We start from the raw sequence: 23,951 nt of genomic DNA on the forward strand, positions 1-23,951 counted from the left end.
ACAAAGCCAGTGGACATGTACAAAAGAAATTGGAAAAAAATTACAAGGCTTGTGGCATGTTGGCCTTTATTTCAAAGAAGGCTGGAATACATAGCTTTGGTCAAACTACACCTGGAGAACTGCATTCAGTTCAAGGCACCAGATCAGGAAGGATGTGGTGGGTTTGGAGGGGATGCAGCACAGATTCACCAGAATAAAACCAGAGCTGACAGGGTCAAATTATAAGGATAGGTTGCATAACTTGAATTGTTCTGGCAAATCTCAGCGAAAACTTTGGTAGCAAAAACAGGAAGGCAGATTATTATCTGAACAGCTATAAACTGAGAGAGGGAAATATGCAGCGAGACCTAGGTGTTCTCGTACACCAGTTGCTGAAGGTAAGCATGCAGGTACAACAGTCGGTAAAAAAGGCAAATGGTATGTTGGCCTTCATAGCGAGATGATTCGAGTATGGCAACAGGGATGTCTTGCTGCAATTATACAGGGCCTTGGTGAGGCCACACCTGGAATATTGTGTGCAGTTTTGGTCTCCTTATCTGAGGAAGGAGGTTCTTGCTATAGAGGGAGTGCAGCAAAGGTTTACCAGGCTGATTCCTGGGATGACGGGACTGACGTATGAGAGATTGAGTCGGTTAGGATTATATTCGCTGGAGTTCGGAACAGTGAGGGGAGATCTCGTAGAAAACTATAAAATTCTAACAGGAATTGACAGGGTAGATGCAGGAAGGATGTTCCCGATGGTGGGGGAGTCCAGGACCAGGGGTCATAGTCTAAGGATATGGGGTAAACCTTTCAGGGCTGAGATGAGGAGAAACTTCTTCACCCAGAGAGTGGTGAGCCTGTGGAATTCGCTACCACAGAAAGCAGTTGAGGCCAAAACATTGGATGTTTTCAAGAAGGAGTTAGATAGAGCTCTTGGGTCAAAAGGGATCAAAGGGAATGGGGTGAAAGTGGGGACAGGCTACTGAGTTGGATGATCAGCCATGATCATAATGAATGGTAGAGCAGGCTCGAAGGGCCGAATGGTCTATTGCTCCTATTTTCTATGTATAACTAGTATTTCAGATTTCCAGCAATTCCACTATTTTATTTAAAATAAAAACAAGAAGTGCTGGAAATACTCAGCAGCATCTGTGGAGAGAGAAGCAGAGTTAACTGAAGAAGGGTCACTGACCTGAAACGTTAACTCTGCTTCTCTTTCCACAGATGCTGCCAGACCTGCTGAGTGAATCCAGCATTTCTTGTTTTTGTTTCAGATTTCCAGCATCCGCAGTATTTTGCTCTTTATTCCACTATTTTATTTCTTTGAGCAAGCCCCGCCCATAGGGTGACGTAAAACATGTGATTGACAGTCTTGAAGCCCCGCCCACACATGGGTGACGCACGGGTCGGGCTGGAGTCTCGCGAGAGGCTGCGCAGAGGAAGTTGGGGGGGGCGGGGCCCGAGCCCGGCTATATAAAGCGGGCGGAGCTCGCGCGCTGGCCTGGCTGGAGCTGCAAGATGGCGGAGTGTGAATTAGACAGTGCGGTGTCTCTCAGGCCACAGAGTTTCCTGTTCGGTAAGAACTCGGTTCGAGCCCGCAAATTAGGAGCAGGGGGGAAGGGGAGGCAGACCCTGAGGTGCACGTCCCGGCCCCAGCCTTTTGTGAGGGGGAAGGTGCAGGGTGGAGACTGAGGTCGCCATGTGGAGCCCCACGTGTTGCTGGAGCGGCCTCGGATCCCCGGCATCAGGTGGTGGGGGGAGGGGGTAAGTTAGCCGGTGTCAGAATAGCTCGCAGAGCATCGAATCTCTGGCTCAGGTAGTATAACGGAGGGAATTTACACTGGCTCCTGTAGTGTAAAAGGGGGGAATCTACACTGGCTCCTGTAGTGTAAAAGGGGGGAATCTACACTGGCTCCTGTAGTGTAAAAGGGGGGAATCTACACTGGCTCCTGTAGTGTAAAAGGGGGGAATCTACACTGGCTCCTGTAGTGTAAAAGGGGGGAATCTACACTGGCTCCTGTAGTGTAAAAGGGGGGAATCTACACTGGCTCCTGTAGTGTAAAAGGGGGGAATCTACACTGGCTCCTGTAGTGTAAAAGGGGGGAATCTACACTGGCTCCTGTAGTGTAAAAGGGGGGAATCTACACTGGCTCCTGTAGTGTAAAAGGGGGGAATCTACACTGGCTCCTGTAGTGTAAAAGGGGGGAATCTACACTGGCTCCTGTAGTGTAAAAGGGGGGAATCTACACTGGCTCCTGTAGTGTAAAGGGGGGAATCTACACTGGCTCCTGTAGTGTAAAAGGGGGGAATCTACACTGGCTCCTGTAGTGTAAAAGGGGGGAATCTACACTGGCTCCTGTAGTGTAAAAGGGGGGAATCTACACTGGCTCCTGTAGTGTAAAGGGGGGAATCTACACTGGCTCCTGTAGTGTAAAAGGGGGAATCTACACTGGCTCCTGTAGTGTAAAAGGGGGGAATCTACACTGGCTCCTGTAGTGTAAAAGGGGGGAATCTACACTGGCTCCTGTAGTGTAAAAGGGGGGAATCTACACTGGCTCCTGTAGTGTAAAAGGGGGGAATCTACACTGGCTCCTGTAGTGTAAAAGGGGGGAATCTACACTGGCTCCTGTAGTGTAAAAGGGGGGAATCTACACTGGCTCCTGTAGTGTAAAAGGGGGGAATCTACACTGGCTCCTGTAGTGTAAAAGGGGGGAATCTACACTGGCTCCTGTAGTGTAAAAGGGGGGAATCTACACTGGCTCCTGTAGTGTAAAAGGGGGGAATCTACACTGGCTCCTGTAGTGTAAAGGGGGGAATCTACACTGGCTCCTGGAGTGTAAAAGGGGGGAATCTACACTGGCTCCTGTAGTGTAAAAGGGGGGAATCTACACTGGCTCCTGGAGTGTAAAAGGGGGGAATCTACACTGGCTCCTGGAGTGTAAAAGGGGGGAATCTACACTGGCTCCTGGAGTGTAAAGGGGGGAATCTACACTGGATCCTGTAGTGTAAAAGGGGGGAATCTACACTGGCTCCTGTAGTGTAAAAGGGGGGAATCTACACTGGCTCCTGTAGTGTAAAAGGGGGGAATCTACACTGGCTCCTGTAGTGTAAAAGGGGGGAATCTACACTGGCTCCTGTAGTGTAAAAGGGGGGAATCTACACTGGCTCCTGTAGTGTAAAAGGGGGGAATCTACACTGGCTCCTGTAGTGTAAAGGGGGGAATCTACACTGGCTCCTGGAGTGTAAAAGGGGGAATCTACACTGGCTCCTATAGTGTAAAAGGGGGGAATCTACACTGGCTCCTGTAGTGTAAAAGGGGGGAATCTACACTGGCTCCTGTAGTGTAAAAGGGGGGAATCTACACTGGCTCCTGTAGTGTAAAAGGGGGGAATCTACACTGGCTCCTGTAGTGTAAAAGGGGGGAATCTACACTGGCTCCTGTAGTGTAAAAGGGGGAATCTACACTGGCTCCTGTAGTGTAAAAGGGGGGAATCTACACTGGCTCCTGTAGTGTAAAAGGGGGAATCTACACTGGCTCCTGTAGTGTAAAAGGGGGGAATCTACACTGGCTCCTGTAGTGTAAAAGGGGGGAATCTACACTGGCTCCTGTAGTGTAAAGGGGGGAATCTACACTGGCTCCTGTAGTGTAAAAGGGGGGAATCTACACTGGCTCCTGTCGTGTAAAAGGGGGAATCTGCACTGGCTCCTGCAGTGTAAAAGGGGGAATCTGCACTGGCTCCTGTAGTGTAAAAGGGGGAATCTACACTGGCTCCTGTCGTGTAAAAGGGGGAATTTGCACTGGCTCCTGAAGTGTAAAAGGGGGAATCTACGTTGGCTCCTGTAGTATTAAAGCGGGGAATCTGCACTGGCTGCTGTAGTGTAAAGGACCAGATTTCCTTCCCTAAAGGACATTAGTGGGTTTTTACAACAATCTAAAGGTCACCATTAGACTCGGTTTTTTGAATTTCAGATTTATTAATTGAATTCACATGTTACCATCTGCCTCAATGGGATTCAAACCCATGTCCCCTGTGCATTAACCTGGGCCTCTGGGTTACTAGTCCAGTGGTATTACCACTACGCCACCACCTCCCCATTATAACTGAGGGAATCTACAGTGGTTTCCGTAGTATAACGGGGATCTGCACTTGCTCCCGCAGTTTAACTGAGGCAGTCTACACTGGTCAGGTCGCTGGGGCCAGGTGACCAGTCGGCAGTGCAAAGCTGTGCTTGAAGGCTGCTTGCTAGGGTGAAATGAAGGCACTAAATGTTGACTGTCTTACCTGGGAGTCACTAGCTGGTGAAAGAGGGAAATGGTGACACATCCTGTGGGCTGGTGTGCACTACCGCGATGACCAATTGCTACAGCAGCTTGGCAACAGGTGTCAGTATTAAAAAACAACAACTCACGGTGCTTGTGGCAGAACCTGCCTCTCAAGGAATGGCCTTCACAGCCATCAACCAAGGTGCACCAAGAAGAAACACCTCTTAGTGGTAATGTCACTGGGCAAATAATGCAGAGGCCCATGCAAATGTCCTGAGGACATGGGTTCAAATCCCACCATGGCAGCTGGTGGAATTTAAAATTAATTAATAAATCCAATTAATAAAAATCTGGAATTGAAAGCTGTACTCAGTAATGGCACCATTACTATCATCGATTGTCATTAAAAACCCATCTGGTTCACTAATGCTTTTTCGGGAAGGAAATCTGTTGTCCTTACCTGGTCTGGCCTTACTTGCCTCCACAGTCCTTAACTGCCCTAGCAGGCCAATCAGTTGTCAAAGGCAATTGGGGATGGTCAATAAATGTGGCCTTGCCATTGACACCCACATCCATGAAAGTAAAAAAATCTGAAGGAATCTACACTAGCTCCTGTAGTATTACTCTGGGAATGTACATTGGCTGCTGTAATATAACTGAGTTAAATACTAATCAACTGTGAGCTTCAGTATTTGTAGTGATTGGGGACAGTAACAACCCAATGTTATGATGCTGAGCGTTAGAGCATAGCTACCTGACCGGGACCCGACAACGTGTCGGGCTTGGGTCAGGTTGGGTCTCTCTTCCGGGTCCAAAATTCGGGGTCGCGTCAGGCTGGACGTGGGCAGCGATCAGAACAAACAAATCAGAGGTGAGAAGAGTTGGGGGGGGGGGGGTGAAAGGAGGGGAAAGACAGCTACAAGTTCTGACATAAAGCACCAGAATGAAATTAAACCAACCCCTTACACACCGAAATCTGTCAAGTCCGGGAGAAACTGACAAGCCCGGGCAAGATACCAGTAACTGCAGTCAGTACAGAAACATCAACTGAGCTCTTGCTTTAATCTATACTTTGCCCAAGTATTTAAAATTATCTGGAAATAGGCAGATTAAACTTGCCAACCTGTGTTCTGCGCGGAGATTTTTTTTGTTAATGTCATTGGAACTTCAAACTTTGATAATTGAACATGGGTACATCAACAACTGGCACCTGTACTCGATCACTGGGCTAAAGCCTGGCTACCCGACCAAACATGTCGGGGCGAGTTGGGCATTTAAAAAAAATTAAAGGGCTCGGGTCAGGTTTGGTTTGGCTGTTGTTGGTTTGGGTTTTAATTTTATACCCGAGCCAGGCTTTACTGAGGGTCACTTTTCCTATTTGTGTGGTGTTTGCTACATAGTGTGTTTGTATCTTGTATTTATACACTGAGGGTTTTTTTCCTCTCCAGGATGTGAGCTCAAGGCAGATAAGAAAGAATTCAGAATGGAGGTGGATGATGATGACTCTGAGCATCAGCTTTCTTTGAGGACGGTGAGTGTTTTTGTTGCCTCTTCTCCTTGCTGACCTTCTGTAGAAAATCCTTGTACAGAGCAAATAAAAGCTGGTCAAAACCCAAGAGCCTCTCCGAGCACCAAGGTAGGATTTTAGTTGAGCAGAAGGTTTTAACATGCTCGGTAGTGGGCAGGTTTCTGCAGCTTGTCTATACTGGCTGCAACTCTGTTAATGTGGGGGTGTGGAGGTTATAAAGCAGAACGCCTGAAATGCACAGGTCATCAGTTTCAGTAACAGGAGAATTTGATATTTTGGGTGTATATCCCTCATTTAGAGTTATTGGTGCCCAATGATATATGTAGTGTTCACTCATAAGAACTGGAGAATTCTTGAGTACGGGCCAGCACTAACTTCACTTCAGGATAAAGTAAGGATATTTTTGTTTAGGTTTTCATCTGCATGTTAAACCTCAGTGCAGTGTTATATTTGACTTTTACATTTTGTAAGTTTCATTTGTATGACAGCAATTGAAACACTATTCATGGGGCTGCTTCTGATTTGTTTTTTTGCAGGTTTGTCTTGGTGTTGGTGCAGGTGATGATTTGCACCTGGTAGAAGCAGAAGGCTTAAATTCTGAAGGCAAGAACATGAAGGTCACTTTGGCAGCTCTCAAGTTGTCAGTACAACCTACAGTAAGTATCCAGAAGGATGTGTCAAATGTAGACTCCGGGTAAAACATTGATTCCATCAGTTGTAGGTTAGAGGTGTGCTGAAAGCGTCTCTGAGCTAGAGTACAACAGTCCCAGTTCATTCTGTATTCCTTTCGACAGCCAGTGATCAAGTTGCTTCCTGTTGACCTGCATTGGATTTTGAATGTATCTATTTACTGAGTGATACTAGTGCCCATGGACCACTTGGGCACAATATTGGGGGCACTCTTTTCACATTTGGGTTTAAATGAATATGCCAGTTTGCATTTATTGAGCACTGATAATAGATCTAAGTGTTCTGACATCTATCAATAATGCTCCTGTAGTAAGGGCTGTCCTTTCAAGTTACTGACAGTTTGAGTGTTCAAGGCAGCTTGAAATGTATATTTAGCAGCGATTCTGTGGGGACTCCTGTGTTTGCCTGGGAGAAACAATTTATTTCATGGTGATTTTTAATATGTTTTACACAGGTTAGTTTGGGAGGATTTGAAATCGCACCGCCTGTGACATTCAGACTGAAATCTGGAGCAGGTCCTGTATACATCAGTGGACAACACCTCATTGGTACGTGGGCATTGTGGAATATCTGGAACAAAGAGTTTGAAAGGATTTCAGGGTGTAGCCAAGTAAACTACTGAAAGTTTGAGGGGACGGGGGAGTATGATAATTCAAATCTGTGGTGATCATCTTGAAAGGGGTCAGATGGGAACAGTAGTGGTGTTAGGGTAGATGCTGGAAACACTTGGGTCATGTAACATCTGGAGAGGAAAGAAGGGGTTAATGTTTCTGTTCTAAGCCCCTTTGTCAGAAGCAGCGTTGGCTGATGGTACTCATTGGAGGGCAGTGTGCCTCACATTTACACAAGCATGGAATGGCACTGATTTCTCGGCCTTGTATTTTTATGAACTAAAGGGCTGTCACATTTATCTATATTAAAGAAAAAAGCTGCCATCTAACTTGGAAATATCCAGTACATCGCCATATGAAGGTGTTAAAGGTGAGGGTTCTTTTTTTTTTGCTGATATTTGACAGGTTTTACAAAAGCTATTAATATAGATGGGGAATAGGCATGCATGTTTCCATGTAGGATCGTATATCTCTGCCCTTGCCGTAGAAAGATCTCTTGGGTCGTGTTATGTTGTGGCCTCTGTATGTGCAGGTCTGAGGCAATCAGATGCCTTTGAAAAGGAAGTCAGGGTGAATTAAATTCCTTCATCTTTTGTTTTAAGCACTGGATGATGAAGACTTGGAATCTGATGATGATGACGACAGCATGCTGGAAGACACCAGATCAAAACAAGCTCTCAAACGACCAGCAGCTGGGGCATCCAAAATAATGCAGGTATATGCATGAGATTACACTAAAGCTGTACTGACGGATCACCTAACTGGGTGTGCTTTTCAGCACAGCTATCCATTGAGTGCTTGTATTTGAAAACTCGACTGGGTTGCAAGCAGCTTGAACTCATGCAGCCATTTGGCAATTTGGTCCCATGAACATAACGAAATCTGAGTAGCATAAACTTAATGAGCATTGTGGAATTGTCTGTCAAACACCACTATTTAGTATGTGTGCGGGTGAGGTGCTTGCTAGGGTATTCTTGGACACTGAAGAGTTGTAAAGAAGGTTGACTTGCCCAGATTGTGATGTTTTCCTTCCTCAGTTTTTTTTCTTCTTGTTCTTCATATATTGCAATTGCATCAATAAATGCAACAATATGATGCCAAACTAAAACTTCTCTTTGCTGAACAGAAAAAAATGAAAGTGGAAGACTATGATGAAGACGATGAGTGAGTGTTAAATTTTGTTCTTTACTGTGTCATTAATGGGAAGTATTGTGCTTGTATGGGAAAGTGCTTAACCTGTCGTGTTCCCAATGTAGACTGAGAGTAGCACTGGGGAAGCTGAAATAAGAGCTGAGTGGTAAAGTTAAGCAGACCAGTTCAGTAAGGAATCTGCAGTCCAGAATTCAATTCTGTATAAATATTTAAGTTTCTGCTCTTTTGGGCCTCCTTATCTCGAGAGACAATGGATACGCGCCTGGAGGTGGTCAGTGGTTTGTGAAGCAGCGCCTGGAGTGGCTATAAAGGCCAATTCTGGAGTGACAGGCTCTTCCACAGGTGCTGCAGAGAAATTTGTTTGTTGGGGCTGTTGCACAGTTGGCTCTCCCCTTGCGCCTCTGTCTTTTTTCCTGCCAACTACTAAGTCTCTTCGACTCGCCACAATTTAGCCCTGTCTTTATGGCTGCCCGCCAGCTCTGGCGAATGCTGGCAACTGACTCCCACGACTTGTGAGTCAGTTTCTGCTACAGTACTTTTAAGTATATTTTTGTTTAGTTACATTTGCTTCATATAAAACATAAAAAGATCTTGATGTTGAAAGCCTAGTTAGATAAAAAAGCTGCAGGGTACTGTAAGGTAAATATTTGGGACTTTTCTGAGAGCAATGTCAAGACCAGTACAGTGCATAAAAATGTGTTCAGGGAGTTGACTGTCTCACTGAAGGAAATTGTTTTGTTCTAGGGAGGATGATGAGGACGAGGAGGAAGATGAAGTGGAGGTGGTGACCCCGGCAAAAAAGGTAAACTTGGTAAATAACATTATAGAGGCTAAAAGCTCTGGTCCTTGGAAACCATACACACTGATCCAGTGCACAGCCAGGTTATTGTGGCTGTGGATAAAGTATATCTTTTATGAAGGAGCAGCAAGTCAGGTCATTCTTCAAAGGGTGATAGAAAATTGGAACTCAAAAAGCAGTTGATGCTAGTTCTATTAATTTTACATGAGTGGTAGATGGGTCGGTAAGGACTCTACAGTCCAGAGTTCAATTCTTTGAATATTTAAGTTTCTGCTGCAGTACTTTTAAGATTTTTGTGTAGTTACATTTTCTTCATGTAAGTCATAAAACATAAATCAAGATGTGGTAGACATGATGTGCCAAATGGTCTCTGTGCCTTAAACTGTCTATGATTCTATGGTTGCTAGATGGGGTACTGAGGATATGGGGCCAAAGTGGGTGGATGGAGTTAGGATATAGATTAGCCATGATCTCATTGAATGGTGGAACAGGTTCAAGGTGCTGAATGGCCCGTTCCTGTTCCTAAACACAGATCCAGTTGTGACATGTATTATGGAGTTGGGCTTGTGGTGTGATTAGGAGTCGTAACTACCACTTGGTGCCACGTTGTGACCAACTGCAGGTGTGCTGTAACAGCTTGTGTTCATTTGAAACCTTAACATTTAAAAAAAAAAAGTGCATAGTCACACAAAAGTTAACCAGTCTAAGAATGAGCTGTTAGGGGGGGTGGTTTTTAAGGGGGACACAGGTGAAGTGGCTTAAGGATAGAAGTCCAGAGTATGGGGCCTTGATGGCAATAGTGTGAAGAGAACTGGTGAGGCCACGACAGGAGTTGAACACAAGAACGAAGACTAAAATTGTATATGTTAAATCTACACGAAGACTCCACAGATAATATAATTATAATTTTTTTCAATTGTTTGCATAGCCACTGCAGAAAACTCCGCTCAAGGGTGCTCCTGGATCGAAGGGGACTCCCAACCAAAATGGCAAAACACCCACCAAATCCACACCAGCTAACAAGCAGTCAAAGGTTAGTGACTTTTACCCAGTAGTCTTGTAATTGCTTCTTCCATACAACTTGTTAAATGGAGATCCTGTCAGACTTGAGAGGAAGTTCAATAGCTACAAGGCAGAAGTCAGGAGTGTGATGGAATACTCTCCATTTGGTACCAAACATGCTTCTTTGTCGTGTATGGTTACAAGCTTTGAGCATTGTTGCTGTACAGCAGGGGTCGCCAACCTTTTCTTCGGTGAGAACAACTTCTGATAAAAGAAAAATATCACAAGCCACCCCCTGCCCCCACTTGCTCGACTGCCCCAGCTCCCCAGGGGATGTCAGTGCGCACAAGTGCGGAGATAAATGCTGGCAGGATGATGTGGGCAATTGGATTGTGTTGTCAGGAGTTTTATGCAAGCTACTCAAAAGCTGACGTGCGATACCAGTAGCTTGTGATCGTGTTGGTGACCCCTGGTGTACAGCTACAAGCATACATGACAAAGAAGCTTGATTGATGCCCTATCCCCGCTTCAATGATCACTCACTCCACCAGTGGTGGTCCATGGCTGCAGTGCGTACTATTCGCAAGATGCGCTGTAGCAACCCGCCGTGGTTCCTTTGACAGCACCTGTCAAACAAAAGTACAGTGGGTGCATGGGAACACCACTACCTTCAAGTTCCACACCATGCTGATTTGCAAATATATCACTGTCCCTTCATCGTTCCTAAGTCAAGCTCATGGAATTGCTCACTTAACAGTAGTGTGGGTGTGTCTACACCACATGGAGTACCCTGGGTCAAAAGATAGCTCACCACTTTCTCCAGGGCATGTAAGGGATGGATAATAAAGGCTGGCCTGACCCATCTTGGGCACATCCCATGAATTAGAACAAGCTAAAGCAGGAAGTGTTAACACTATTATTAAATTGGGGGTGTGTACCTGGTGTCCAAAGATGGCTGCCCTGTAGGCTTTTGCCATCGAGATGTAGAAGGTAAAGTAATGGTGGCGATTTTACTTATGTTGCCCTGTGACTGTGAAACCACCTTCTTGCTGTCCCAGCATGCACTAAACTGTAACCCACAGGTAATTTGGGGCACTTGAATTCCATAGCTGCAGGGCTCTGGGGCATTTTGAATACTTGGGGCAATTTAGCATGCTCTTGAAGATTGAGTGCTTGTGTGGAGTAAGCGGTGTTATTTTAATTAGGACAGTGGAATGCTCATAGTTTGTTTTTTCCCCTAGACACCAGAATCCAGCAGTAAACCCAAGACACCCAAGACCCCAAAGACAGCATTGACTGTTGAAGAAATTAAGGCAAAATTGAAGACATCAGTAGAAAAAGTGAGTATACAGAGAGAGCTATTGTACAACAAAGATACATCATCACAAGCACTGGTATATATAGTGTAAAATGAAGAATCTGATCTCGTTACAGAAAGTGTAAATGTAGTCCAAGCCATGAACATGACCTAATTGTTTTGTGTTTGTTGCTACTTTCCAGGATTGGTGGTTCATTAGGTTTGGTTTTACATTGCCTTCCAGCAAAGTGGCCATTCCTCATGAGGCTGGAGAGTGGTTTTTGAGCTGGGGGTAGCATTGCATTACAGCCTGATCCTATCCCTTTTCCCCCTGCATGTGCTCTGGAGCAGTGTGGGGGTTAAAATTTGTCCATTCTCTTGCCCTGTGGTGAAAGCCTTAGGCACAAGAGTTAGTTGCAGTTCCAGTACTGCTGCCTGGGATCAGCTGGAGGCTAGGAATTGAACGTCTGTATCAAAATTGAGAAGTTTTGCTACAGGTGGATAGTGGGAAACTTTCCATTGGTAGATCTGTTAACCAAAGAACTGAAGATAATTGGCAAGAGAATCAGAATGGAGATGAGAATTTGAGTGGGGTGTAGTTGTGTTTTATATAAAAGTTCAGATTTCAGTGTTATATAACTGCATCACTTGTCTCCACAGGGTGCTGGTCTACCCAAGCTGGAGCCAAAGTTTGTAAACTACATTAAACATGGCTTCAGGATAGAGGACCCAAAGGTGAGTGCTTGATTTCAGACTTAATTATTTTTTCAGTCCAAGCTAAAATGTTACCTGTCGTGTTTAAGTCCTGACTGCTCTGAATGTGAATGCACATAGAGAAGCTGAGTTGAGTGCATATCCCACCTCACTATGGAGTTGACTGTTGCTGCTCACTTTGGGAACATAAGTATGGCAGGAGCATTGCTCATATCCATAGAATCATCACCCAATGAGATTGGGCAGAGTATTGTTCAGCACCAAAAAGGAAAAGTGCTGGAATTACTCAGCAGGTCTGGCAGCATCTGTGGAAAGAGAAGCAAAGTTAACATTTCAGGTCTGTGATCTTTCATCAGAACTGACCTGAAGCATTAACTTTGCTTCTCCACAGATGCTGCCAGACCTGCTGAGTAATTTCAGCTCTTTGTTTTTATTTCAGATTTCCAGTATCTGCAGTATTTTGCTTTTATTTTATTCAGTACTATTAGCTGCCACTGCATACAGCTTCAGTTCTTAATCAAGTTATCAAACGTGCAGAATAAGTGTGTAAATAGCAGATGCGTCTAAATGGGATAGTGATGCAGAAGGATCTGTAGGTTCAAATTTACAAAAGTAGTCATGCAGGTTTATAAGGCCCTAGAAGTAGAGAGTCAGCTCAGTTATTGAGAGGTAAAGTTCAAAAGCTGAAGTTACATCGAACCTATATAAAACCTTGGTGAGAGTACAGTGCACACTTCTGATCCCTGTTACAAAATGTTGCAGAAACCCTGGTGAAGGGGCAAAATATTTTTACGCGAATGATAGGTCTGAGGGGTTTTATTAGGAAAACTCACTAGGGGTTCTTTTCTCTAGGAAAGATGAGACTGAGGGGAACCAGATAAGTCTTGGGGTTCAGTGGGGCAGAGATGATCCTGCCGCATGGGTGATTACATTAGATGCATTTAAGGGGAAGCTAGATAAGTTCATGAGGGAGAAAGGAATAGAAGGACTTGATGTGAAAATGAAAAGGTGGGAGTAGGCTGGTGAGAAGAATAGACAGCATAGATCTGTAAGGTTGAATGACCTATTTCTGTGCTGTAAAATTCTCTGCAATGTATTAACTGTTTATTTTTAGATCATCAAAGAACTTTGGGCATGGAGGCAAACCATGGATGGAAAGTAGAGGAACTGTAGCAGTAATAACTCAAACTTGCTGTGAAAACTGTACTCTGTTCTTGCATCTGTCATTGTAAATAAACCAATTTGTTTTACAATTGTACCTCATTGCACTAGGATATTTTACACTTCACCATTTTACACTGCACGCACAGGAGTAATGGGTGAACGGGATTTGGTGTGTTAGATTATGGGCAGCAAGAGTTTGGATGAACTGAAGTTTTATAGAGGGTGGAAGATGGGAGGCTGGGATCATTGGAATAGTTGAATCTGGAACTAACAAAAGGATGGATGAGGTTTTCAGCAACTATTGGACTGAGACATAGAGGAAGAGTAGATGCTCTTGCTGGTGGCAAGGATAAGAGTTTGGAGGCTGATTCAACCTCAGACCGTGGCCAGAGAGAGGGATTGAAGTCAGTGACTAGGGAATGGAGTTTTTGAAGGCATGCAGTCAGCACGAGCTGGTAACATTCCAGAGGCTCGTTACTATCCTGGGGTTGGGGAGGGGGAAGAAAGAAGGAGTTTCCCAACAGTCTTTCTCCAGTTTGAACCATCCATTCCTTTCCCCCAGTCTGTCAAATTGGAATAATGATCTCTACAGTGTTACGACCAGGTGCAAAAGAGGTCTAGGGTTCCCTATTAGCCTTCACCTGGTCTTACTGTAACAGGGTTTAATTTTAAACAGTGTTTTTAGCTCCCCCTTGGTGAATCCTTGTTCCAATTATAAGGCAAAGAAACCAGTACAAACAGGCTTTCTTAGGTTTAAAAAAGAAAAGCAGAAATTTATTTAAACTTTAACTCTAATTCGGTTGATGCTTACGGATACACGATGTGCCCACGCTAGCATGCATATGTGATACACACATGCAGATAGAGTCAGAACAGAAGAAATAAAATGGAAAAGTTTGAGGCAATATCTGAAGAGTTGTTACAGTTCTTCAAGCTCACTGGAGTCCTTGATTGTAGGTAAAATTTTGCTTTTCGTTGGGGCTCGATATTGTTAAACCTTGTTTGCTGTAGGTGACTTTTCTCTGTGGTTCATGTGGATTCAAAGGCTTGTGAGAAAGAGATGGGAGCAGATTGGAGAGAGATCTCAGTCCAGGAGCAAACAGACTTTTCTGCCCAAACTGTTCATACAAATTCTAAACTCGGGTTGCCCAGCAGGTTAGTCATGTGACTAGCTGGTTTGACCATGTCCATTTGTGTATTTGGCCATCTTAGCAGTCAACCTGGAATGCGAGCTCCCCCAACTTCAATGTCTCGTGATCAAAATTCCATTGTGGGTCGAATGGCAGGGTAAAGGCCTACTCAGGTCGGGAAAAAGAACCCGACCAATCCACAGTGGACCGGCACCCGTCCCGGCCCGAGTCCCTCCAATTTCAACAGATTGTCTGAACCAGTGTTTAATCTATGCCTCTTCACTCGGGGTTGTGAATCTTTGGAATTGTCTATGCCAGAGGGTTGTGGATGCTCCATCAGGGAGTATATTTAAGGCTGAGATGGAGTTTTGGTGCCTTGCAATCAAGGGATATGGGGTGCGGGCAGGAAGATGGAGTTGAGGCAGAAGATCGGCCATGATACTGAATGGCGGAGCAGGGTTGAGGGGCGGTATGGTCATCTTATGCTATCAGAAACTCTTTGTTCAGCATGACAGAGCCTGCTACAAATGGCTCGGAACGCATACTGTCCATCCGACCGCTCACCGCCTCTGGTCCAGTACGCCTACTCAGCATCTAAGCTCCAACACTCTGCTCCCCACCTGAAGTTAAAGACTAGTTCTACGAGGGACTCCATAATATCATTAGTAGCATTCCTAATACCGAACATTTGTTCCTGCTGGGGGACTTTAATGCCAGGGTTGGGGCTGACCATGACTCATGGCCTTCCTGCCTCAGGCGCTATGACATTGGAAGGATGAATGAGAATGGACAGAGACTGCTGGAGTTGTGTACTTATCACAACCTCTGTATCACCAACTCGTTCTTTCATGCTAAACACTGTCACCAGGTTTCATGGAGGCACCCAAGATCACGTCTTTGGCACCAGCTGGACCTCATCATCACAAGGCGAGCCTCTATAAACAGTGTTCAAATCACACGCAGCTTCCACAGTGCGGACTGTGACACTGACCACTCCCTGGTGTGCAGAGACTTCTTTGCTGACGATGCTGCATTAACATCCCACACACAAGAATTTGGCTTAACCATCAGCCTCAAGAAAATTAACATCATGGGACAGGATGTCAGAAATGCTCCATCCATCAATATCAGTGACCACGCTCTGGAAGTGGTTCAAGAGTTCACCTACCTAGACTCAACTATCACCAGTAACCTGTCTCTTGATGCAGAAATCAACAAACGCATGGGAAAGGCTTCTGCTGCTATGTCCAGACTGGCCAAGAGGGTGTGGGAAAATGGTGCACTGACACAGAACACAAAAGTCCGAGTGTATCAAGCCTGTGTCCTCAGTACCTTGCTCTCCGACAGCGAGGTCTGGACAACATATGTCAGCTAAGAGCGGCGTCTCAACGTGTTCCATCTTCGCTGTCTCGGAAAGAATCCTTGGTATCAGGTGGCAGGACTGTATCTCCAACGCAGAAGTCCTCGAGGCAGCCAACATCCCCAGCATATACACCCTACTGAGCCAGCGGCGCTTGAGATGGCTTGGCCATGTGAGCCGCATGGAAGATGGCAGGATCCCCAAGGCGGCATTGTACAGCGAGCTCGTCACTCGTATCAGACCCACCGGCCGTCCTTGTCTCTGCTTTAAAGACATCTGCAAACGCAACATGAAGTCCTGTGACATTGACCACAGGTCGTGGGATTCAGTTGCCAGTGATCGCCAGAGCTGGCGGACAGCTATAAAGGCGGGGCTAAAGAGAGAGGAGTCGAAGAGACTCAGCAGTTGGCAGGAAAAGAGACAGAAGTGTAACAGCCCCGACAACCAATTTTATCTGCAGCACTTGTGGAAGAGTCTGTCACTCTAGAATTGGCCTTTATAGCCACTCCAGGTGCTGCTCCACAAACCACTGACCACCTCCAGGTGCTTACCCATTGTCTCTCGAGACAAGGAGGGCAAAGAAAGCCTGGGATCCCCTATGCCTTTTTAAGAATCTTTTCAACTTGTCCTGACACTTCCAAAGATTTGTGTAAATACATCCCCAGGTCTCTGTTTCCACAGCCGCTTTATACTATTTGGATAATATTCCCTCTCACTCTTCCCATCACCTCAAACTTACATTCAGTTACATGGAATATACAGCACAGACCATTCAGCCCTAAAAAAACTAGTCTGTGCTGGTGTTCATACACATACCTACTTCATCTCAACCTTTCAACATATCTATTCCCTATTCTCTCATACCGTTAAGTTTCTGAAACATCTAACCTCATTGTCTCAACCATTTCCTGTGGTAGCGAGTAAATAAATTTCTCCTCATTTTCCTATTGGATTTTATTAACTTGTATTTATGGCCCCTAGTTTTGGAATGTTCCACAAATTCTCCCCACGTCTTCTGTGTCATAGATTCATAGAATAGTACATCAGAGAAGGGGGCCATTCAGCCTGTTGTATCTGCTGGCTCTCTCAGAATAGTACAGCACTGAAAGCCATTTGGCCCATTGAGTCTTTTAAGGAGCAATCCAATTGCTCCCCTGCTATATCCCCATATCCCTGTAATTTTTTCCTTCTTTAACTATTTATCCAATTCCCTTGTAAAGGCTACTATTGAACTTGTTCCGTTTCCCTATCAGGCAGTGCATTCCAAATCTTAACCACTTGCGTGAAAAATGTTTTTCCTCATGTCTCTGGTTACCTTCAATCTGTGTCCTCTCTGTCGACCCTTCAGCAATAGAAACAGTTTCTCTTTATTTACTCAAAATCCTTCATGATATGAAATACCCATTAAATCTGCTCTTGGCCTTCTCTGCTGCAAAAAGGACATCTCAACTTCTCTAGTCTATCCCTGTAACTGTAATCCCTCATCCTTGGAACTATTCTAATAAATCTCTTCTGTACTCTCTCCAAAGCCAGAATTGGACACAGTACTCCAACTGGGGCCAGACGAGTGTTTTATATAGTGTTATGATTCTGTAGTTTTTTTTTTCCCCGGGAAAAATGCAGTGTGCCTTTAAGGTTGGAAAAAGAGCTATATTGCTTTAGGCCGCAAGCTCTAAAGACTGAGTCAAAGAATGCATTCTCATTGCCTTGGATACAGCCACTCGGACTGAGCATCGAGAGATACATTTGTTATAATTTAATATTGAACTGGCTAATAGTGCAAACAGCCTGTTCTAACAGGGGACACAGACAGACAGCTGTGTGTTAGCACCTGAAAGGAGGGCTCTCAGCTAATTTAAACTGAAGGAAGGAAGTTAGACTGTGACAATCTTTTATCCCTCAAAAATTCTAAAGCCAGATTGATTCTATTGAAAGTGGTTGTGAGTTGTTGATCTACTGCGGTCATCGCTGGAGAAGGAAAGCATCACTTACTGTTGGAATTAGACTACGGACTGTTTTACTGTTGAAGAACCTTTTTTCTCCCCATCGGGCGCTGTGAGGACTTCATGCAATCTTGGACTTTTTCACCTCCGGCAGGAGCGTACATTTGCAAGGACTCTAATTTTTTCTATTTTTTCTTCTTCTTCTTCTTTGGCTTCCTTGTCTCTGGAGACAATGGGTAAGCGCCTGGAGGTGGTCAGTGGTTTGTGGAGCAGCGCCTGGAGTGGCTATAAAGGCCAATACTAAAGTGACAGACTCTTCCACAGGTGCTGCAGATAAAATAGGTTGTCAGGGCTATTTCGCAGTTGGCTCTCCCCTTGCGCTTCTGTCTTTTTTCCTGCCAACTGCTAAGTCTCTTCGACTCGCCACACTTTAGCCCCGCCTTTATGGCTGTCCGCCATCGCTGGCAACTGATGTTTAATGTTGTTTATATCTTGGTAGTGTTTAAGAATTTAGTTTTTCTAATTAAACAGTTAATTTGTTGATTTAAAGACACCTGGTTTGGTTAGCCTCATTCAAGGATTAATAGATGGTACAATTTGGCTGGGTCTTTCTTTCATTTGGAAAGTTTAAAATGGTATGTTAGGTGATCTGTGGAGGGATGGGATCGAATTTGCCTGGTATGGAGGGAAGGTCTTACGAGGAAAGGCTGAGGGACTTGAGGTTGTTTTCGTTGGAGAGAAGGAGGAGGAGAGGTGACTTTTAGAGACATATAAGATAATCAGAGGGTTAGATAGGGTGGATAGTGAGAGTCTTTTTCCTCGGATGGTGATGGCAAACACGAGGGGACATAGCTTTAAGTTGAGGGGTGATAGATATAGGACAGATGTTAGAGGTAGTTTCTTTACTCAGAGAGTAGTAGGGGCGTGGAATGCCCTGCCTGCAGCAGTAGTAGACTCGCCAACTTTAAGGGCATTAAAGTGGTCATTGGATAGACATATGGATGAAAATGGAATAGTGTAGGTCAGATGGTTTCACAGGTCGGCGCAACATCGAGGGCCGAAGGGCCTGTACTGCGCTGTAATGTTCTAATGTAATGTTCTAATCTAAAAAAAAAAGAATTAACAGTGCGTTTCTCCCACCACAATCAGAATCGTATATTTTGATTGGGGGCTTTGACTGGAACGGTCGGTTGTAACAATAGGTTTATCATAGCTTCCTGGTTTTTGTACTGTATGCCTCTTGTCTTCTGGCCAACCCATTCATCATTTTAGTGACTCTATCAGATTACCTCTAAGCCTTCTCTTTTCTAAAGAAAAATCCCCCAACCCGTTCAATCTTTCCTGATGGCTGTAACCTCTCAGTTCTGGTATGATCCTTGTAAATCTTTTTTGCTCTTTCTCCAGTGCTTCTATATCTTTTCTATAGTATAGAGACCAGAACTATGCACAGTACACTGATGTGCGGCTTGACCGGAGTCCTATACAAGTTTAACACAACTTCACTACTTTTGAATTCTTTACCCTGAGAAATAAATCCCAGTGCTTTGTTAGCATTTCAAATTGCTCTGCTGACCTGTGTTGCTGCTTATAATGCTTTGTTCACATGCACCGCTAGGTCCCTTGCTCTTCTACCTTGTTTGGTTTCTTATTTCCTATGGTGTAGGTGATGTTCCTCTTCCTCTTACCAAAACGCATTACCTCACATTTATCTGTTGAAGTTCATTTGCCATTTAACTGCCTAGTCTGAAACGTTTCTAATTTAAATTTCATCTGCCACGTATCTGTCCATTTCATCAGTTTGTCCGCCCTCCTGAAGTCTGTTACTATCCTCCTCGTTGTTTAATATGTTTTCAAGGTTCATGTCATCCACAAACTTTGAAATTATGTCCAAGTCATTAACAGAAGCAAGAGCAGTGGTCCCAATACTGACCATTGTATACTCTCTCTTTTCTGTCTCAGCTAATTTCATTACCCCTTTAATCCCATGGGATTCAGTTTTGCTAACAAGTCTATTATGTGGTATATTGTGGAACAATAACTACTTAACTGCTCAAAATCCCCCTTAATTACCTCAGTTTTAGTGGACAAAGCCCCAATCTTTGGAATTTTTCTTTGAATGCAGTCTCATTTCTGCTTGCATTCCGGTTAATCGTCTCTACCTTTCCAATCCTGCATGCTGCTTTTCAACTGTGCAGAGCCCTAACTATAAACTTACAAAGCTCTCAATTCAAGAACTGTCCTTGATTGGAAAATTTCACGTCACTCTGCTCTTTAAGAAAAGTGAGAGAAAACCAGGGGATTCTAAACCTGTTAGCCTAATATCTGTCGTCAGGAAATTACTGGTCTATAATTAAGGATAGAGTGACTGGACATAAACTTTCAGCTGATTTGTAAAGGGTAGGTCATGCCTGATGAACCTGACTGAATTTTTTTGAAGACGTGATTAAAGTAGTGTACAGGAGAATGTCTATGGATGGTATTTATATGGAGTTCCAGAAGCCATTTGATAAAGTCCCTCATAAGAGACTGTGAGTTAAAGTTGAAACTCATGGTACTGAAGGCAAATTATTGGGCTGGTCAGAAAATTGGTTGAGTGTTAGGAGACAGTGTAGGGATAATCTACAGTTGCTGTAATTGTCAGGATGTGACCTGTGATGTCTGCAAGGATCTGTGTTGGGGCCGCAACTATTCATTAATTTCTCATTGACTTCAATGATGGAATAGAAAGCCACATATCCAAATTTGCTGATGACAAAGATAGGCAGCATTGTAAGTAATGTAGATGGAAGCATAAAGGTAGAGATATTAATAGAATAAATGAATGGGCAAAACTAGCAAATGGATTTCAATGGAGGCAAATGTGAGGTCATCACTTTGGACCTAAAAAGGATATAACAGGGTACTTTCTAACTGGTGAAAAGCTAGAAACAGTGATTGCTCACAGAGACTTGGGGGTCCAGGGACAGAGATCATTAAAATGTCATGAACAGGTACAGAAAATGATCAAAAAGGCTAATGGAATGCTGGCATTTATATCGAGAGGAATAGACGACAAGGGTGTAGAAGTCATGCTTCAGTTATACAAAGCCCTGGTTAGACCACACTTGGAGCACTGTGAGCAGTTCTGGGCACCACTTCTTAGGAAGGATATATTGGCCTTGGAGGGAGTGCAGTGTAGATTTACTAGAATGATAGCTGAACTCCAAAGGTTTAATTATGAGGAGAGATTGACCCGAAACGTTAACTCTGCTTCTCTTTTCACAGATGCTGCCAGACCTGCTGAGTGGTTCCAGCGTTTCTTGTTTTTATTTCAGATTTCCAGCATCCGCAGTATTTTGCTTTTATTACACAAACTAGTGTTGTATTCCTGAAATTTAGAAGGTATTTGATCAAAATTTTCAAGATATTAAGGAGAACAGATTGGGAGATGAGTGGTACATTGGGATAAATTATTTCCAAGAGTTGGGAAGTCCAGGAATAGGATACATAGTCTAGAAATTAGGATCAGCCCCTTCAAGATTGCAATTAGGAAACACTTCTACACGTAAAGAAGTTCAGAACTCTCTTCCACAAATAGCAGTTGGTGCTAGGTCAATTGTTAATCTTAAATCTGAAACTGAGTTTTTTGTTAACCTAAAGTATTAATGGATATGGGGCAAAGGCAGGTATATGGAGTTAAGCCACAAATCAGACTTTCAATGGTGGAATTAGCTCAAGGAGTCATGTGGCCTTCTGTTCCTGTATTCCTCATATCGGTTCTTTGCTTTAGTATTCAGCGTCCCAATTATAAACTGGAAACTTATTTGCCTTTTTTAGTGTTCTTTTCTACCTGCACTCTCACCTTCAAAGATCTGTATATTTGCACCTCTAGATCTCTCTCCTTCATTAGGTACTCATAATTCATGTATTGAACTGACCATTAACCTCCATCTTCATCCCTCCAGGGCTGGCGCTAATCGAGCACCTATTGCATCAGGAGGAGGCCTGAGGGATTGTGTGGGTCCTCGACCTACAAACTCTGCCAAGGGGGTGGACTCAAAATTGCTGCTGACCTGTCGGACAGGATAAACTTGGACTCACAGTTTGCTGTGCCCCTAATTTGGAGATGTCTTGGCAAACATTGATATTTTTCGGTCTGTGTCCAACAGGACATAGATAGGCTAGCAGAATGGGAAGACAAGTGGCAGATGGAAATTAATAAAGAGAGGTGTGAGGTGATGCATTTTGGCAGAAGGGATAGGGAGAGGCAATAACAGCGCAGTTCTAAAGAGTGTGCAGGGACAGAGGGACCTGGGGGTTCATGTGCATAAATCTTTGAAGATGGCAGGACATATTGAGAGAGTGGTTTGCAAAGCTTATGGGATGTTAAGCTTCATAAATAGAGGTATTGAGTGCAAAAGCAGGGAAGTTATGCTGAACCTTTATAAAACTCTGGTTAAGCAAAAACTAGAGTATTGCAAACAGTTCTGGTCACGACACTTCAGGAAGGATGTGAGGGTCCTTGAGAGGGTGCAGAGGAGACTTACCAGAATGGTTCCAGGGACGAGGGAATTTAGCTACAAAATGAAGTTGGAGAAACTGGGGTTGTTCTCCTTGCAGCAATGGAGATTGAGGGGAGATTTGATAGAGGTGTACAAGATTATAACAGGTTTAGATAAGGTTGTAGAAGCAGAGATAATCAATGATTTCAAAAGGAATTTAGATCAGCACTGGAGGGAAACAAAGTTGCAGAGCTACGAGGATAGAGTGGGGGAATGGGACTACACAGAGCCACCATGGACCCAATGGGCCAAATGACCTCCTTCTGTGCTGTATTGACTATGAATTGTAATGGAAAATGAAAGATTCCCAGTACAAATCCTAGGCCCATCTATTAGAGTAAAGTTTTCAATAGGACTCTTGAACATTGAAGTCAGGGGTCATTGGTTTATTAAGCATACAGTACATGCAATAATAATAAAACATATTGAACACCAACACCTGCAAGTTCCCCTCAAAATCACACATCATCCTGATTTGGAACTATATCACCGTTCCTTCACTGTCCCTGAGTCAAAATCCTGGAACTCCCTTCCCATCAGCACTGTGGTGTACCTACACCAGATTGTCTTCGGCGGTTCAAGGAGGCAGCTCACCACCATCTTCTCAAGAGCAATTAGGAATAGGCAATAAATGGCCAGTGATGCTCACATCCCATGAATGACTAAATATAACTAAAAAAAACCCCTTAAAAGACAGTATAGTATACTGTTGAAGGGGTCATTTAAACATTATAAGTTCCAAGTTGCTAAGAATCAAGATTAACTATAGGATTGATAACTGCTGACACTAACAGCAATTAACCAAAATAACTCTCGACAACTGTTGACCACAAGGGAGACATCTGGGAGGAATAACGGGGAAAAAAAAAGTAAACATGACTGCTTCGAGGGTAAGGGATGTAAAAATAGATGAGGAAAACATGTTGTTGAGAAAGGCACCGAGTGGAACAATGGTCACTGCTATATCAGCAAAATATGGGTAAACTGTCAAAAAGCTATATTAGTAATATGGGCGGAGTCCAAGTGTACCTGCTTTAGCTGTGATTGGAGAAGTTTAAAGAAATGCATCGTAATCAATGTAATGCGAAGGATAAATATCGCATGTATCTTTGTATCGGTGGAGAAGTCTCCTGGCTTGACCAGTAGAGATTGTCTCCGCACCGGTGTAAAAATAAAGCCTGCTTGGCGACTGAACCACAGACCTGAGGTGTTGAGTGATCATTTCAGTCATTCCACCTAACAAATTGGTGTATTCAACAGGATACAGATGGACGGAGGACACGGATCGGAGAAAACTGAGTCACATTGAAATTACCACACTAAGTTAGGACGAGGTAGAAACCGTTCTGTGTCTGCCACCCGAGTACCCGAATCTGCAGGTCTGGTCAAGCGCCAACCAGTTAAAGGTATTGGGCGAAACATTCACGGTTGTATAGAGTAATAGTATATAACACATGTCTGGTATTAGTTGCAAGGAGCAGTCCTGCCCCGGGAGGGAGCGTAAAGGAGACGTATCACTGACAACGACTAACCCAATAGGTTTAAGGATGTCTGTGGGTAAGAAGGAAGATATAGAGCTCGATTGGGGACCGGAGGGGTCCCTGGTAAGGTACCCAGGTGATAGAAATCAGAAAAGAATTGCAAAAATGATTACAGAAAGTTGGAAACCAAGTGATCCACCAGCAGAGCAAAAAGCGTAGTGGAACACAGAAAAGAAACAAAAAGGAGAAAAAGCATTCATATTGATCATACACGCATCTGAGAATGTTTGGCT

At 44.1% G+C, this 23,951-nt stretch overlaps 1 protein-coding gene across 1 annotated transcript; it reads left to right on the forward strand.

Moving 5' to 3' along the window:
- Positions 1-1,451: 1,451 nt before the first annotated feature.
- On the forward strand, positions 1,452-13,297 carry LOC137375765 (nucleophosmin-like). Its single transcript, XM_068043162.1, has 11 exons — positions 1,452-1,558; positions 5,695-5,777; positions 6,311-6,430; positions 6,919-7,012; positions 7,678-7,790; positions 8,202-8,239; positions 8,972-9,029; positions 9,955-10,059; positions 11,270-11,368; positions 11,986-12,060; positions 13,154-13,297. Exons 1-11 carry the CDS (start codon positions 1,501-1,503, stop codon positions 13,199-13,201), a joined length of 891 nt encoding a protein of 296 aa, XP_067899263.1. The 5' UTR covers positions 1,452-1,500; the 3' UTR covers positions 13,202-13,297.
- Positions 13,298-23,951: the final 10,654 nt, after the last annotated feature.

Source organism: Heterodontus francisci, chromosome 12, assembly GCF_036365525.1.
Source record: "Heterodontus francisci isolate sHetFra1 chromosome 12, sHetFra1.hap1, whole genome shotgun sequence".
NCBI lineage: Eukaryota > Metazoa > Chordata > Chondrichthyes > Heterodontiformes > Heterodontidae > Heterodontus > Heterodontus francisci.